This window comes from Dipodomys merriami, unplaced genomic scaffold, assembly GCF_024711535.1.
Source record: "Dipodomys merriami isolate MVZ:Mamm:240054 unplaced genomic scaffold, mDipMer1.0.p SCAF_10, whole genome shotgun sequence".
Taxonomy (NCBI): domain Eukaryota; kingdom Metazoa; phylum Chordata; class Mammalia; order Rodentia; family Heteromyidae; genus Dipodomys; species Dipodomys merriami.
Window position 1 is genome coordinate 20,415,459 of NW_027202271.1, and position 18,173 is coordinate 20,433,631.

Sequence of the window (18,173 nt, forward strand, 5' to 3'; positions counted from 1 at the left end):
GGAATGAGGGTTTGGGGTTTTGTTTTTGTTTTTTTTTAATTAAATAATCCTTTAGGTTTCTTTCTTATTTGGCTTCTAAAAGGAGCTTTTTTTTGTTAGTCATGGGCTTAAATTCTGGGGCTGGGCGCTGTCCCTCAGCTCTTCAGCTCAAGGCTAGCACTCTACCACTTGAGCCACAGCTCCACTTCCAGTTTTCTAGTGGTTAATTGGAGATAAAAGAGTCTCAAGGACTTTCCTGCCCAGGCTGGCTTTGAATAGCAATCCTCAGATCTCAGCCTCCTAAGTAGCTAGGATTACAGGCATGAGCCACTGGCACCCAGCTTCTAGTAACAGCTTTTTTTTATCTCTTTCAACAGAATCTTTTTTAACATGGATATGGAAGACTGCAATGGCCGCTCCTATATGTCTGGTATGCCTTCTGTGTGTTCCATTTGGACGGGCCTGGGAGCAGACACTGTCCTGTGGGGCAGAGCAGAGAGCCTTCATCTGAGGCACAACACCTCTACGTAATTAAATGTCAGTCATAGAGATGACATTCTTGCTTGGTAGCACTTGATAGTATCATGCAATTCTTTTGTGATTTGTTTGTATGGTTTTGGTGCTGGTCCGGGGGCTTAAACTCAGGGCTTGGGCACTGTCTCTGAACTTTCTTTGCTCAAAGCTAGCACTCTACCACTTGAGCCACAGCTCCTTTTCCAACTTGTTGGTGGTAAATTAGAGATAAGACTCCAGTGGATTTTCCTGTCCTGGCTGGCTTCTTACTCTGATTCTCAGATCTCAAGTCTCCTGAGTAGCTTAAGATAGCAGGTATGAACCTTTTGTGATTTTTAACTATCTCTAAATAGTGATTCTCTTTCCCAGACTGCTTGGGGCAAAGGGAAGAGGGAAAGGAATAGAAGGGGAGTACAAATGGGCCCTATGAGGGACAATTTGAAGCAAATAGATAGAAGGAAGATGTGGTTCTTCTTCCTGTGCTGTGAAGACACCAGTCAAACATGGAATTCTGCCCCTTCCAAATAGAGAATAGAATAGTACTTCAAACCTCTAAGCCTACAGGGACCTGGAGAGTATGTGAACAAACAAAGCTGGCTAGGACAGACGGTAGACAAGAACAGGAGGGACTGTCATGAACTAGAGAACCACGTCCTATCTCAAGGACTAACAGTCAGTGTGTGCAGGACAGTGTCTTATAAGGATGTGAATCCTCCAACTTTTCATGAAAAATCAGAAGTCTGAATTTTTATTTGAAATAACTCCATTTTAAAATAATGACTTGGGCTGGGAAGGTGGCTCAGTGGTAGAGCGCTTGCCTTGCATGCTCAAGGCCCTGGGTTAGATTCCTCAGCACCACATAAGCAAAAAGAAAAAAGCCAGAAATGGCACTGTTCCTCAAGTGGTAGAGCGCTAGCCTTGAGCTGAAGAGCTGAGGGACAGCACCCAGGCCCAGAGTTCAGGCCCCATGACTGGACACCCCCAAAAAAATAAATAAAATAAAATAAAATAAAATAATGACTTAAGGGCTGGGAATGTGGCTTAGTGGTAGAGTGCTTGCCTAGCATGCATGAAGTCTTGGGTTCAATTTCTCAGTACTACATAAACAGAAAAAGCCAGAAGTGCTGTGGCTCAAGTGGTAGAGTGCTAGCCTTGAGCAAAAGAAGCTTGGGACAGTGTCCAGGCCCTGAGTTCAAGCCCTAGGACTGGCAAAAAAAAAAAAAGACAATATATATATTTTTTTAATGTTCCATGAGCTGGGCACTGGTGGCTCACACCTGTAATCCTAGCTACTCAGGGGGCTGAGATCTGAGGATTGCAGTTCAAAGCCAGCCTGGGCAGGAAAGTCCATGAGACTCTTCAATAAACCACCAGAAAACCGGAAGTGGTACTGTGGCTCAAGTAGTAGAGTGCTAGCCTTGAGCTGAAGAGCTTAGGGACAGTGCCCAGGCCCAGACTTTAAGTCCCACAACTGGGGGAGGGGTGGAATGCTCCATGAGGCAAGTCAAACTTATATATGGGCCGAATTCTGCCAGTGAACTACCAATTTGCATCCTTTGAAGATAAGGAGAATCAATCCAGTTCTCAGGCTCCCTCATCTTTTTCTACTATATTAGCATGCTACAGCTTTTCACACCTGCCAAATAATCTTACAGACAGAACAGGTCATTATTACAATATGAATGCTTTTAAAGATATCCAAGTAGCTGGGTGCCAGTGGCTCATGCCTGTATTACTAGCTACTCAGGAAGCTGAGATCTGAGCCCAGTCAGAAAGTCCCCATGAGACTCTTGGTTTTTTTTTTTTTTTTGTCCGGTTGTGGGGCCTCAACTCTGGGCTTGGGCGCTGTCCTTCAGCTCTTCAGCTCAAGACTAGTGCTCTACCACTTGATCCACAGCGCCACTTCCAGTTTTTTTCTTTTTTGCTTATGTGGTGCTGAGGAATCGAACCCAGGGCCTCATGCATGCAAGGCAAGCACTCTACCACTGAGCCACCTTCCCAGCCCTCCCCATGAGACCCTTAACTCCAATTAACCACCAGAAAAACAGAAGTGGCACTAAGGCTCAAGTGGTACAACGCTAGCCTTGAGCAAAAAAAGCTCAGGGACAGTACCCAGGCCCCAAGTTCAAGGCCCATGACCAAATATATGTAGATGTGTGTGTGTGTGTGTGTGTGTGTGTGTGTGTGTGTGTGTGTGTGTGTACAAGTAATCAGGTTTAATAAGGTAAAAAGAAATAAAGTCCTTTATCCAGTTTATTCTCTGAGAGTACAGGAAAGGACCAAAAGTAGAGTTAGCCTTAAGATGGAAAAACCCAATAGAATGTCAAGGCAACAAATGACTATTAGAGATTAGGGAAGACGGAATTGGTTTTTGATGTGATCTGTAACCATATAAGAAATCTAAGTCAAAGCTGAGTGCCGGTGGCTCACACCTTAATCCTAGCTACTCAGGTGGCTGAGACGTGGGGGAACACAGTTCAAAGCCAGCTAGGAGAGAAAAGTCCAGATTCCATCTCCAATTAGCCGGCAAAAAGCTAGGCTAGAAGCATAGCTCAAGTGGTAGAGCGCCAGCCATGAGCAAAAATAAGTATGAGCAAAAGTAAACCAAGCAAGTGTGATATCTCTGAGTTGAAGCCTAGGTACTAGTCAAAAACAGAAAAAAAGGGCTGGGAAGGTAGCTCAGTGGTAGAGTGCTTGTCTCGCATGCAAGAGGCCCTGGGTTCTATTCCTCAGCACCATATAAACAGAAAAGGCCAGAAGTGTTGCTGTGGCTCAAGTGGTAGAGCACTAACCTTGAGCTGAAGAGCCCAGGCCCAGAGTTCAAGCCCCACAACCAACAAAAAACAAAACAAAAGGGGTTGGGAAGGTGGCTCAGTGATAGAGCACTTGCCTTGCATGCTTGAGGCCCTGGGTTCGATTCCTCAGTACCACATAAGAAAAAAGCCGGAAGTGGCGCTGTGGCTCAAGTGGTAGAGCACTAGCCTTGAGCTGAAGAGCTGAGGGACAGTGCCCAGGCCCAGAGTTCAGGCCCCATGACCGGACCCAAAAACAAAAAAACAAACAAACAAAAAATACAAACAAAAACAGAAAAAGAAAATTCAAAAGTGGTATGGAATTGACCTGAATGAAGTGTGTGTGTGTGTGTGTGTGTGTGTGTGTGTGTGTGCACGCACATGTGCATGTGCACATGCTATGCATAGACTTTCTGGCAGGCTTCAAACCTACTCTCAGCCTCGTGAGTAACTAGGATTACAATCATGAGCCACTGGCCCCCAATCCTGAAGTATATATTTTTACTCTAAAGTGGGACTAATGAAGGAATTTTTGGCACACAATGAAGGAGAGCAGATGAGACACACATGAGAATCTCTGGCAACACTTGGATAACGTACACTAAGAGGTTGACTCTGACCCCTTTCTCATCTAAGGAGGGAAGGAATTGGATTGGGTACAGGTGTTCAGTACCTGTCACATGCTATACAGAATAACAGAGACAAGTTGGGCTGCTTCAATTGAAACCTTATTGGAATTAAGTCATGGCACTTCTGAGGAACCAGCCGGTCTTCCTACCTCCTGCCCAGGTTAAGCTTATTCACTGTTGACCAACAACACCTAGGATCCTGCTTTAGAGATGGATATTATCCTGTGCTTTTCATAAGGTAGACAAATAAGAAAGGACGGTGATTAGGGAACTATCCTATGCACTTTTCAGCAGTGTCTTTGGGGAATACTGGATACTAGCAGAAAACTTCTAAGGCTATTAGATTTACTGTGCTGTGAAACCAAGTGTACCTGCTTATAGCAAGTTGCAGACTGAAAATAGAGGCCTCAAACTCCTTACCCTTGTTTTAGAATTCTAGATGTCAGCAGCTACCTTACAGCAAGCAGGAAAGAGCAAGTCAAGGCAGAGCTAACCTTAGCTCTGAAGAGTGCCCCCTGCAGGGCTGGGCAGGGCTGAGAGAGTTTGCTTGAGAAGCAGCTGAGGGTCCATCACTGACCAGCCTCTCCTGTGCTGATAGGGAAGCAGAGGGATGGGCCCCATGTACAGCCCTTCTAAGGTATCCATAGCCCCTTCTCAGCTCCCACTGCAGTTCCCTGCCTCCATGCCAGGCGGCCTCCCTCATCTCAACACCTGATGAAGGAGATAGATTTCCTATCCTTGAAAGTGATTTTACCACTTGGCCGAGCCTACTTCAGAAAGTCCATTTCTTGTTTCCTCTCCCCTTCTCTTCCTAAAGACACAGATCATACCCATTTGTAGAAAAAAAAAAAAAGGAATGTATTAATTTATAGAACAGATCTACACACACACACACACACTCTTCTATATTTCAAGGGAAATGGAATTGCTCAAACCTGGCTCAGGCAGTTAATTGACTGAGCAGAGCTCTTTCCAAGTATTTTGGAGCTGTGAAATGTTTAAGAGAACCTTAGGAGAAAAGGATCCAGGGGTAGGCAGCCCAAAGTTTCATGGCCCCTCCCACCTCCAAATTCTTGGAATCAGAAAATGTAGTCATCCGAAGTAGGTCAGCTCAGCAGTCAGCAGCTCCTCTGGAAGCGAAGGGAGCAGAGGCCTTGTCCTGATAGAGGGCAAATTCATCCAGGGCTGTCGCTGCTGGAGCCCCAGGGACACCCAAGGGAGGGAAGGTGGGGAGACCAGACAGGCCTTTTTCTTGAGATCTGTGGCCCTGAATGATACTACACCAGGATGGGCCCTCTCCCTGCTGGGAAAGGGGGCTTTCAGTCCCCTGACCTAAAGAGGAGGAAGGGAAAAGGGAATGTGGTGCCTGAATTAGCTGGGGGAGGGGCTTGCTGCCAATCCAAGTGCCTTGAAGCTGCCCCATGTCCTGGGCCCCATGACCTCTGGGGCCTTGGCTTCCCGAGCTGGCAGAGGATTGGGCCTTCCCTGGGCGCCCCCCTTCTCCCTCCTACCACAGGCCCATCCATCTCTCTCTCTCTCTCTTTCTCTCTCTCTCTCTCTCTCACACACACACATATACACACACACACTTCTCAAGCATTTGTTGTGCAGTTCCTCTTTGTCTGCTGGGCAGGAGGGCAAAGGCATCCGCCTGGCCCTCCCTGTGCACCCCCTAGCCCCCACCCCCTGCACTCACTGTCTTGGGGATGTTGTAGCCTAGCACCCACCCCCCACCATACACATCTTCTCCTGCCCCCTCCCCAAGAACATCCAAGCGTGTTCTCCTCTCTCTCTCTCTCTTTTTTCTCCCTGAGACATACACACACGCACACACACACACACACACACACTCCCTCTCAACACACATACAACCCTGGGCTGAGCTGTTCTTGCTGGCTGCAGCCGTGGGCCCCTGCTCACCGTGCCGCCACCACCACCACCACCACCACCACCACCACCGCCGCCGCCGCCGCCGCCGCTGCTGCTGCTGCTGCTGCTGCTGCTGCCTGCGAAATGACGGCGGTTCCCCTCACTTCCAGGAATCCACGCTTCCTGGAAGGTGAGTGGCTGGGCTCACCCCTGCCTGCCACCGAGACGCAGACATGCACACACCACCCGCACTCCCTCGCCGTCTCCAAGGCGGCGGCCGCGTTCGCACCCCAGGGTCTCACCGGCAAGGGAAGGATAATGTAAGTTCAGGCAGAAGGCGGCCAGTGGAAGGGGGGGAAGGGGGTGCTGGGGCTTAGGGAGCCAATTCACTAACAACTCCCGAGCCCGAGGAGAAGGAGAGGATGGGGGGGCTGTGTGTGTGTGTGTGTGTGGTGTGTGTGGCGGGGGAGGGGGCGTTCCTCCTTCCACTTGCTGGAGGATGGGAAAAGGGTGTTTGGTGTTGCTAAGCAAAGACTTGGACAGTGGGAGCTGGTGGTGACATCTTGATTAGGCCCTGGGGAGAGAGGTAGAGCTGCCTGGGGGTGGGGGGTGAAATGCTGAAACAGGCCTGGGTGGGAATGGGTAGTGGGGAGCATTAAGGGGAAGGAAAGAGGGGCCTTGACAGCAAATGCCTCAGCCTGGCACCCAGATCTGAGGGTCCTCAGCCTCCTCCCCACAATAGAGCCGAGGATGGGCGTCTTTCTTTGCTCTGATACCCTCTATTCCCTGCTAGCAGGCTAGCAAGCATCCTCCCTGCCACCTGGAGCCCATGGTCAAGAAGGGAAAGCAGTGAGGACGAGGGCCCCTGGCAGCTATTCCTAGAGGCAGCCACTACTCTCTGAAGGGATCGAGGAAGGGCGGCAAGAGCAGAGGGCTAAGTCTCCTCTCACATGTGAGACACATTTGGCTCCAACGCTTCTTCCCCGTTCCTTCCCTCCTGCTTTTTTGCCCTTTGCCCACCTTCCAGTTTCCTCTGGTAGAATCCTCAAGGATTTTTAGCTTGGCTCTTTTGGGGATTTGGCTAATCTATGATGACTTTGACCAAGAAAATGTCTCTGAGACCTGAGAGCAGCCTACATTCTTAGCTTTGACGGTCTGGAATTCCTTGGAAGTCCCAGACATTTGAAATTCCCTCACTGGGGTTTCTGGGGGCTGAGAGAGGAACTGCTAAATTTCCTACATCTGACTCTAGTCCCATTCACATCTCTGGCTAGAAGTCAAAATCCCTAGAGCCCCACAAAGGATTTTCTGCCCCCCCCCCCAACAGAGACACGTTCTTATGGTTTTAGTCCCATGATAGTAGACTTGAGCCTGTTTTCCCTCTTACCTTTATTCTAGGGAGGTCAACAGCATCAAAGAGCCTCTGGAATTACTGGTGTGCCTCGAGGCTCCTGCTTTCTCAACCTGTCTCCAGGCCTTAATTGGGAGAGCCACAAAGGATGCTTTCCTCTCAGTGTCCCCAAGTATCCCTTGAAGGCTATTTTCCCCCAGATATTGAACCCCTCGGCCCCCAAGGCAGCCTTAGCCCTAGTAAGCTGGGACCAGGGATGCATTCCCAGGCAGCTCATTCATCCTTTTAGGATCAAGGCCTCAGCACCTGACACAGATCCCTGTTCTTCCCCCTTTACTCACATCAAGTGATTGGAGCAAGTCAGCATTAATGTTTGAAAAGAAATAGGAAGATGCCCTTTTCAGCCCTTCTCACCTTAGTAAACCCTACACTTAATTGCAAGGGCATATGTCCCAGTTGGGTCTGAGTCTACAAGTCTTAACCCACAATTCTGAAATGCTCATTTCATGATATATACGCGTGGTTCTGATTTCAGGCAACTTTCTTAAAAAATCATGGCTCACCTAAAGAGCACAGCTGGGGAAACGCAGATTCAAGCCATAAGGCTTTTTCTATAGATTGTGAACAAATTTCTTCAGGCTTTAATGGGATAGTATGGGGGAAATGGGACTTTAGGACAGGATATGAATGGGAAATGGTCCCAAAGTCCTGAGTGGTTGTTTTCTTCCCACTGACCAAAGCTGGAGAGGGATCCCTCAGGAGGGTGTGTTCCGGATTTCTTGCCTCAGGCCCAAGACTCCAACCATTTTATAATGGAATCTTTATTTTGTGAAAGTAAGTATGTGCATAGCTTGGCAATTGGGTAACATACTAATAGGTGGACTTTAGGGATGAATTTTAGGATCTCCGTCTATCTGTCTTTCTCTCTCTCTTTCTCTCTGTCTTCCATATGTAGGCTTGTGTATACACATTCATGCATGTCCATGTTAGATTGCATAGCAGGCTGTGAGTGTATTTATCTCAGTAGATATGTTGTCTTTATGTGTCTCTACATATGTGATCTGAGTCTTTGTGTGTGTTTATCGACATGTATTTTTATCTCACACATATATATGTGCAGAAGATTGTGGGGAGGAGGGATTTGTTTTAAAGGCATTCATTTTCAGGCATGTTATCTGATTTTTACAAATATTATGCTCTCACGAATGCATTTTTCCAAAACATTTGTCAACAAATTTAAATGAATATGTTGAGGATAATTTTTTTCACCTAACGCTTCAAAGAACACCAAATAATAAATAATAAGTATGTAATTAGAATCAGATTAGCTAAGAGGCTAGTGTCTAGAGTACTCAAATTTTTTGCTGGACTTAAAAAGACTAATGGGATCAACTCTCCTCCAGGAGAGTTACAAGCTGTAAGTGATGGTTACGGACATGAGCACTTACTGTCTGTGATCCAGCCCCAGCTTCATCGCTACCAGCTGAGAGGAACATAGTTTCTTTTGCGTTTCTTCATCTGAAAAGTTGACATAGTATTAGCACCTATATCCTAGGATTGTTGTGGAGATAATTTATTTCAAGAGCATACATTAATGTCTGGCACATAATAGGCACACAGTGAACATTAGCCACTACCATTGTTACTAGAGCTTTCATTCAGTTCAGAGACAGTTCGAGATTCCCTCCCAACAGACGCTGAAGCTGGTATTGGGGAGTCCAGAGAGGAGCAGCAGGGAAGAATTGTGTGTCCTGGACCATGGCCTACTCAGGCCCCCATTCTTCTCTCTGCCCTGGCCTGCCCAACACCAGTCTGCTTCCTGCAGACGTCAGGCAGTGATGCTCTTCCCCTCAGGCCTAAATAAAGTTGGGTAGGCGAGGCCCAACCATTAAGTTAACGGAAGGCAGCACCTGATACCAGGCTGGTGGGGACATAAGGTATGGTACCCAGCGTGTGACACTGCCTTGTATATGGCTGTAGAATAAATGCTTGTAAGATTTTAACTGATTTTTTTTTTTTAAGATTAGGCTATAGACTGTAGATAGTGCAGCCCCAGTTTTACCTGCCCTTTCGTTCTCTCCTCTAAGGTAGCGGGGACTCATCTCTGGAGAAGGAGTTCCTTGGGGCCCCAGTGGGCCCCTCAGTGAGCACCCCCAACAGCCAGCACTCTTCTCCCAGCCGCTCACTCAGTGGTAAGTACCACAGCCTCCTGCCTCCCTGCTGGCATTAGGCACCCCCATTTTTGTTGGGCTCTCAATTCACCTTCTGCTGGCAACCATTTCCTCATGGTCTCTTCCCTCCGGTTTCCTACCAGAGTCTCTGAAAACATGAAGGAATCCAGCATCCAGGCTTTCCTGGCTTCTGGAAAGAGAGCCAATACTTACCAGACTAGAGTAGGACTATGAGGATGGGTGGCATTCAGCCTTGATAGGTTCCCGAAGAGAAATTCTGTTGCCAGAGAAGCAGGTCGGTACAAATGATCATTAGGTAGAAATAGGTAGGAAACAGAGAGTAGAAATACCTCCTATCTCCCCACAATCCTTCTCCTGCCCAGGCAGCGTTCCCCTGACCGCCCCTCCCCAGCTGGCCCTAGATCTGTGACATTCTCTAAATGATTGGAATAACCAAGAATGTAGGTCAGAGCTATAGCCAAAACCTTCTCCTCAATGGCTCCTTTGGCTCCTCCCTCTCCTTGTATCCCCCTAAGATTTGAACAGAGATGGCTAGAGGGTCCAATCTTATGGGTTAGGAGGAGGATCGTGTAAGCCATGCCCGTCTTCCAGTTTTGCTCTGTCTTTTTGGCCTGTTGTCCTCTTTCAGCCTTCCTAGAACTGTTTTCCCGCCAACGTTACTTGCTGGCTTCCTGCCCAGGGCCAAGCCAGACATCTTTCTTAATGACAAGAGAGTGAAAGAAAAGGCTCCCCTAAGTGGCCTCCTCTCCCCAGTGTCAGAAGACAACTTTTTTTCCCCTTGGTACCTATCTGCCTGGTAGGTGAGAGAGAAGGAAAGGTTATTTCAGGTTCTAGTAGGATTCTGGTATATTACTGAGGGAAACTAGGGTACTGGCCCCTCCTAAGGGCCTGTATGTCTTAGGGTCTAGAGACATGGTTTTGGGCTTGAGGAATGGCATTCTGGCCTGGGATGGGTTCCCTCTTGGTTTGTCTCTGTTCTAAACCTCATGCCCACTTCCAGCCAACTCCATCAAGGTGGAGATGTACAGCGATGAGGAGTCAAGCAGATTGCTGGGACCAGACGAACGGCTCCTGGAAAAGGATGACAGCGTGATTGTGGAAGACTCACTGTCTGAGCCCCTGGGCTACTGTGATGGGAGTGGGCCGGAACCTCACTCCCCGGGTGGCATCCGGCTGCCCAACGGCAAGCTCAAGTGTGACGTGTGCGGCATGGTCTGTATCGGACCTAATGTGCTCATGGTGCACAAGCGCAGTCACACTGGTGAGTAAGCCAGAGTGGTACAGGGAGGAGGCCAGGGGGAGGGCTGGCACAATAGCAGTTAGACAGCTAGAGGAGGCCATGTTGGAGTGTCCTCAAATATGGAAGGGTATCACCGCTCCCCCCACCCCCAATTTTTATTAGAACTCTGGGCCTGGACGCTATCCCTGAGCTCTTCAGCTCAAGGCTAGCACTCTACCACTTGAGCCACAGCACCACTCCGGTTTCCTGAGTGGTTTATTGGAGGTAAGAGTCTCACAGACTTTCCTCCCCAAGCTGGCTTTGAACCTCAGTCCTCAGATCTCAGCCACCTGTGTAGCTAGGATTATAGGTGTGAGCCATGGGCACACGGCCCAAATATTTTCTTGCTGACAAAAAAAAAAAAAAAACAAAGGAAGGTTAGACACCTGTACCTCAGGATTCATTCCTATGTGTGTGCCACATTCTTCCACAATGTGTTCAGAGAACTTCCTCCCGGCTGGAGCTAGGTCCAGCTGTCCCTGCTCCTCATACCCAGTCCTCTAGGACCTGTGCTTCCACTTGCAGGTGAGAGGCCCTTCCACTGCAACCAGTGTGGCGCCTCCTTCACCCAGAAGGGGAACCTGCTGCGCCACATCAAGCTGCACTCTGGGGAAAAGCCCTTCAAATGTCCCTTCTGCAACTATGCCTGCCGCCGGCGCGATGCGCTCACTGGCCACCTCCGCACACACTCAGGTCAGTGATCAGCAGGCGAGAGAGTGGGACCCTGGGACACCCAGTAAATAGAGCTCCCAGGGCAGTCACAGGGTCTGTCACAAAGGTGACGCCCACAGGTGATGTTCACAGGGCATTTAGGGCCCCGTCTCTCTAAGCCCTCTTTGGAGCATTAGGGCCCAGCAAGAATTCAGGGGACTTCTTGCTCAGGCATTTTACTGCAGTACTTTACAACATGAAGCAAAGGTGCCATTCTTTTTTTGGGGGGGAGGTGAGGGGAGGGAGTGGTCTTGGGGATTGAACCCTGAGCTTTTTAGTCCAAGGCTAGTGGTCTACCATTTTGAGCCACAGTGCCACTTCCATTTTCTGGTGGTTAATTGGAGATAAGAGTCTCACAGACTTTCCAGCCCCAGCTGGCTTCCAATCATGGTCCTCAGATCTCAGCCTTCTGAGTAGCTAGAATTGTAGGCATGAACCACCAACCCAGCATGGGCAACAATCTTGGCTTTGCCCACCCGCCTCATGCCAATGCTGAAGCTTGACTTCAGAACTTTGAACTCCCTGATTTCTTGCTCATGGCTGGCACTCTATCACTTGAGCCACACTTCCATTCAGAATTTTTTGCTGTTTATTTTGGATATAGAATCCTTTGGGCTATTCTGTCCAGGCTGGCTTCAAACTACAATCCTCAGATCTTGGCCTCCTAGTTAGCTAGGTTTATAGACACCTCCCTCGTCCCCCACCCCGACTTTTGCTTTGAAAATATGATTCAAGAGCCATCTGTGTCCTGTCTCCTCCCCATTTCTGAGCCCATTAAAAGGTCCTCTTCCCACTCTCATTCATCCCACCCCCATCAGCATCATTACCACGTCCCACCCCACAGAAATAGGGGTCTTGAGAAACCATAGTCTGGCCCCTGTGCCACTTCTTACTGGTTCCCAAACTAGGAAAAATGGGGCTGGGAAAGTGGCTCAGTGGTAGAGCACTTGCCTTGCATGCATGAGGCCCTGGGTTCGATTCCTTAGCACCACATAAGCAAAAAGAAAAAAGCCCGAAGTGGCGCTGTGGCTCAAGTGGTAGAGCACTAGCCTTGAGCTGAAGAGCTGAGGGACAGCGCCCAGGCCCAGAGTTCAAGCCCCACGGCCCGACCCAAAAACAAACAAACCAAACTAGGAAAAATGGAACCTAGGTCCTCCAAACTGCAAGAGCATCCCACTTCTTTTCCTGATCACAAGAGGGTGTCACTTTCACAGAGGCAGGAGCAAACCCAGACAGCACCTAGGGTTCAGTACTTGGAACTGAGGGAACTGGATTGGCAAGGCTTTCTAGCCCGCCCAATCATGACTGTTTGAACCAATTATCTGTCATAATCAATTGGACAAATAGTACTTGTGAAGCATTTTACTAAGTTTTGGGCTTTTTGCTTGGACTTGGGAATAGACCAGGAGCCGAATTGGCAGGAAAGCAAGAGCTCAACATTGACAAAGGCAGGAAGAGGAGAAGAAGGGAAAGAACCAGTAAGGCCTGTCTTCAGAAACTTTCCTCATTATTTTCCTCTTTTCTTCAGTTCTTCTGGGCCAAGACTTAAAGAGACAGAGCAATCATTTCACTTTCTTCTCTTCCTTCCTTCCTTCCTTCTTTCCTTCCTTCCTTCCTTCCTTCCTTTTTGTCAGTCATGGGGCTTGAACTCAGGGCCTAAGTGCTGTTCCTGAGCTTTTCTTTTGCCCAAGGCTAGCACTCTACCACTTGGGCTACAGCTTCAAATCCGGCTTTTTGGTGGTTAATTGGAGTTAAGAGTTTCATGGACTTTCCTGCCTGAGCTGGCTTTGAATTGTGCTCCTCAGATCTCAATCTCCTGCTGCTGTTATTTCTTGTTTTGTTTTTGTTTGTTTGTTTGTTTTGAGGGTCCTGGGGCTTGAATTCAGGGCCTGGACTTTGTCCCTGAGCTTCACTGTGCTGTGCTCAAGGCTAGCATTCTACTACTTGAGCCACAGCACCACTTCTGGCTTTTTGTGGTTAATTGGAGATAAGAGTCTCAGTGATTTTCCTGCCCCAGCTGGCTTTAAATAGTGATTCACAGATCTTAGCCTTCTCCAGGTGTGAGCCACCATTGAACAGCTTTTTTTTTTTTGGGGGGGGGGGTCCGGTCGTGGAGCCTGAACTCTGGGCCTGGGCGCTGTCCCTCAGCTCTTCAGCTCAAGGCGAGCGCTCTACCACTTGAGCCACAGTGCCATTTCCGGCTTTTTTCTTTTTGCTTTATGTGGTGCTGAGGATTCGAACCCAGGGCTTCAGGCATGCAAGGCAAGCGCTCTACCACTGAGCCATCTTCCTGACCAGCTTTTTTTTTTTTTGGTGGTGGTAATGGAGTTTTAACTCAGGACCTTACATATGCTAGGCAGGTAGGCGTTCTATTGCTAAGCTACACTTTCCAGCCTTTCCTCCCCCTCCCCCGCCCCCCATTGAGACCAGGGTCTTGCTTTTCCCTGGATGAGTACTTTAGCCACAATTGGCCTATTTTAGGCTTCCTGTTATACCTGGGATGACAGGTACATATCACTACACCCAGCTTCTTCCATTGGGATGGAGTCTCATGGACTTTCCTTCCTCGGCTGGCCTGAAATGGGGATCTTCCCTAGTCAGCCTCCCATATAGCTAGGATGACAGATGTGTGCTACTGTACCTAACTAGTGGTTCAAAAAGGATTCTCACATGTATACCTGGGCTGGCCTTGAACTTAAGTCCTCCTGATATTAGCCTCTCAAGTAGAGGGGATTGTAGGGTGAGCCATGAATACCTGACTTCTCTTTTCTTTCATTCTTTTACTCTTCGCAGAATTTTTCTTGCCTAATTAGCACAAGGCAATGAGTTTAAGCCCCAGTACCACCACAAAAGAAAAAAACAGGGGCTGGGAAGGTAGCTCAGCGGTAGAGTGCATGCCTTGCAAGCATGAGGCCCTGGGTTCGATTCCTCAGCACCACATAAACAGAAAAAGCCAGAAGTGGTGCTGTGGCTCCAGTGGTAGAGCGCTAGCCTTGAGCTGAAGAGCTGAGGGACAGCGCCCAGGCCCAGAGTTCAGGCCCCATGACCGGCAAAAAAAAAAAAAAAAAAAAGAAAAAACCAAAAAGACAGTTTCTTGTAGGGGTGGTCCTTCTGGGGCTATCTTGGCAGAAAGCCAGGAAAAAAGAAAATCAACGGTAAAACCAGACTAGAGATGTAGGCAAAAATACAAATAAAGGTCATTGAAAACGGCCCCTCCCCGCATGGCAGATCGCAGGGCTCTTGTTTCTGTCACTCTGGCCCACCAATTTCCCCCAAATCAAAGCAGAGAGCTCGTAAGCAAAAAAATCCCCTTGTCTGATAAACAACATTTTTACCCGCCTGCCACATGGAAAGGTTAAACCACAGTCTGGGCCCCACACTCTGAGATCCTAGGGTGGGGCTTGCTTGCCTGTCAGGGTCAATCCCCTACAAAGTCCCTAGGCCCTCATTGTAGTTGAGCAGCAACTTGGCCATCTAGAAGCTTACCACTGTGTGCCTCGCACCCCCACACTCCCGTAACTGCTCACGGACCCTCAGATCTCAAGTTTGGTTCATTTGTCCGTTATTACATATGGAGTTGGGGAAGGAAAAGAAGAAAAAAAAATCAGTCTAGTTACATCTTTTCATCCACATACCACTGGACATCTGTTCCTCAAAGACTTATTTTTTTTCTGGTCCTGAGGCCAGAACTCAGGACCTGGTTGCTGTCCCTGAGTTGTTTTTTGGTTCAAGGCTAGTGCTATACCACTTGGGTCACAGCTTCACTTCCAGCCTTTTGGTGGGTAATAGGAGATAAGAGTTTCAAGGATGTTCCTGCCTGGGCTGGCTGATCCTCAGATCTCAGCCTCCTGAGTAGCTAGGATTACAGGCATGAGCCACCAGACCCCATCTTGCTTCTAGAAGACAGTGCATGAGAGCAATAACTGCTGCTGTCCTCCGCTCTCCACAGTCTCCTCCCCCACCGTGGGCAAACCCTACAAGTGCAACTACTGTGGCCGGAGCTACAAACAGCAGAGTACCCTCGAGGAGCACAAGGAGCGGTGCCACAACTACCTACAGAGTCTCAGCACTGAAGCCCAAGCTTTGGCTGGCCAGCCAGGTGGGGCTGTGGGCAGTTCCATGGGGGAGCTGTGGGGCGGGCCAAAGGGAGTGCAGGACAAGGGTGAATAGAGCACCTCTTCCTGCAGAGGGGTGAGATAGGTTGGAATAAGGAGCACTTGTCCTGAGCACCCCCACCAGTATGGAGCAGAGCCCTGTGGTAGGGTACTATAGAGAGATCCACTGGTAGGAAGTTTGGGTCTATATCTTCAGTCTAGTGTGTGTGTGTGTGTGTGTGTGTGTGTGTGTGTGTGTGTGTGTGTGTGTGTGTGTGTGTGTGTGTGTGTGTGTGTGTGTGTGTGTGTGTGTGTGTGTGTGTGTGTGTGTGTGTGTGTGTGTGTGTGTGTGGAGAGAGAGAGAGAGAGAGAGAGAGAGAGAGAGAGAGAGAGGAAAAAAAAAAGAATAAAATCCAGCAACAGATGTTTGTAACTGTAGCCTTACGTGGTGTTTTACACAGCTACTCAAGAGGATCTTGAGTTTAAGGCTAATCTGGGCAAAGTTTAGAGATCTTATCTTCAGAATGAAAATATGAACAAAAAGGCTGAGGACATGACTCAAGTAGTTGAATACTTGCTTAGCTTCATGCCCTGGGTTAAAATCCAGTATCACAACACAACTACAATTTTCTCTCTCTCTTTCTCCCTATCTATCTATCTATTCATATAGTTTTTTTCTTTTTTTATATAGTTTTATATGGAGTTATATAGTTCATTGTTTTATGTGTGTGTGTGTGTGTGTGTGTTCCCAAATAGATTGAAATGCTGTTGGCATGAGCTTTAGGTGGGTAAACAGAGGCTTGGTTCCCAGACATTAGGTATAACCTTCCCTGACAACTAAAGCCCTGGTTTTCTCCAGAGGCAAAGGCTAAGTAACCAGTGCTACCCCTACACTGCCACTAATTGTTCCCCTCCCCCACCCCCACTAGGTGATGAAATACGGGACCTGGAGATGGTGCCAGACTCCATGCTGCACTCATCATCTGAGCGGCCAACTTTCATTGATCGCCTGGCCAACAGCCTCACCAAACGAAAGCGTTCAACCCCGCAGAAGTTTGTAGGTAAGAGTCCACTTGGAAAGAATTTGGTAACTTTAAGCCAATAAATAAATCTGAGATCTGGTTGCCGAAGATCAGAGGTTTGTGCCTGGAGATTTGATTTAGAGAAAGAAAGCAGCCTGGTGGTCTCTGGTACTCAGAATCCACCCCTGGAACAAGAGGGAGTGAAGTGGGAAAATGTGCCTGATGAGAAGAGAGAGGGCGCCATGTTGAGGACTCTGGGGGAGTTGTAAGGGAAGGTGGTTGGGGGCTCAAGTTTTCTCAGTTGTTGGGGTTTTTGTTGTTGTTTTGGGTTTTTTTTGCCCATCCTGGGGCTTGAACTCTGGACCTGGGTGCTGTCCCTGGGCTCCTTTTGCTCAAGGCTAGCACTATTCCACTTGAGCCACAGCATCATTTCTAGCTTTTTCTGAGTAGTTTATTGGAGATAGAGTCTCACGGACTTTCTTGCCCAGGACTTGCTTGCTTTGATCCACAATCCTCAGATCTCAACCTCCTGAGTAGCTACGATTACTACTGGTGCCTGGGTCTCCCAATTTTTGAGACTAATAAGGACTTGAGTCTGTATATACCCTTAGAGTTGGGAGAGGCAGTGGCATGTTATTCCCCAACCTGGCACTGGCATTAATTCTCTGCGGATCAGGAGCTTTGTAGGGGGTCATGAAGGAAGTATTAAAGATGTGGGGGAGGGGGTTGGAAAGATGGCTCAGTGGTAGAATGCTTGCCTCCCATGCATGAAGCCCTGGGTTTGATTCCTCAGCACTACATGAACAGAAAAGGCAGGAAGTGGCACTGTGGCTCAAATGGTAGAGTGCTAGCCTTGAGCTGAAGAGCTCAGGGACAGCACCCAGACCTAGAGTTCAAGCCCCACAACTGACCAAAAGAAGAAGGAGGAGGAGGAGGAGGAGGAGGAGGAGGAGGAGGAGGAGGAAGAGGAGGAGGAGGAGGAGGAGGAGGAGGAGGAGGAGGAGGAAGAATGCGGTGTGCCAGAGACCACCAGTGGTGGTTCATGTCTGCAATCCTAACTACTAAGGAGGCTGAGAACTGAGGATCAAATCCATGAGATTCCTATCTCCAATTTACTACTAAAAAGCCAAAAATAAAGCTGTGGCTTAGTGGTAGAGCACTAGCCTTGAGTAAAAAAGTGCTCAGGGACAGTGCCTAGGTTCAACCCCAGGACAGGCACCCAAAAAAAAAAGGGAAAAAAGGTTCAAAGCTAGCTAGGGCAGACAAATCTGAGAGACACTTATCTCCAGTTAACCAGCAAAGGGCAAGAAGGGGAGCTGTGGTTCAAGTGGTAGAGTACCAGTCTTGAACAAAAATGGGGAACAAGAACATGAGGCTCTCAGTTAAAGGTAGGGTAGAGTGAGACTGAATCCTTTGCTAAGATGACAGCCTACTGTCAGGGAACGGTCCCACAGAGGGTCTGACCTCAGGGTTAATAAATGAGGGGTAAGCCAGGTGCAGGTGGCTCATGCATATAATCAAGGGGCTAAGATCTGAGGACTGTGGTTCCAAGCCAGACTGTGCAGGTAAAGGCTATGAGACACTTATCTCTAACAAACTACTTAGAAAAAGCTGGAAGTGGCACTATGGCTCAAGTGGTAGAGTGCTAGCCTTGAGCAAAAATAGCTCAGGGACAGAGCCCAGGGCCTGAGTCCAAACCCTACAACTGAAATAAAACAAAAAACAAAGAAGCCGGGGCTGGG

The 18,173-nt window shown here is 48.4% G+C and overlaps 1 protein-coding gene across 4 annotated transcripts in view; it reads left to right on the forward strand.

Annotated features, from left to right (window-relative positions):
* The window catches only part of Ikzf4 (IKAROS family zinc finger 4), a 33,520-nt gene that overhangs the window by 11,195 nt on the left and 4,152 nt on the right, over positions 1 to 18,173 (forward strand). Inside the window, exons 1-7 of one of the 4 annotated variants that reach the window (XM_070042735.1) lie at positions 5,947 to 6,102; positions 7,874 to 7,967; positions 9,221 to 9,325; positions 10,326 to 10,586; positions 11,130 to 11,297; positions 15,265 to 15,414; positions 16,339 to 16,470. In XM_070042735.1, coding sequence (XP_069898836.1) covers positions 6,016 to 6,102; positions 7,874 to 7,967; positions 9,221 to 9,325; positions 10,326 to 10,586; positions 11,130 to 11,297; positions 15,265 to 15,414; positions 16,339 to 16,470 — 997 coding nt within the window. In that variant the 5' untranslated portion in view covers positions 5,947 to 6,015. Of the gene's footprint in view, positions 1 to 356; positions 517 to 5,946; positions 6,103 to 7,873; positions 7,968 to 9,220; positions 9,326 to 10,325; positions 10,587 to 11,129; positions 11,298 to 15,264; positions 15,415 to 16,338; positions 16,471 to 18,173 lie in introns of those variants that run through there. The other 3 variants (XM_070042741.1, XM_070042749.1, XM_070042742.1) reach the window with 3 other exon arrangements.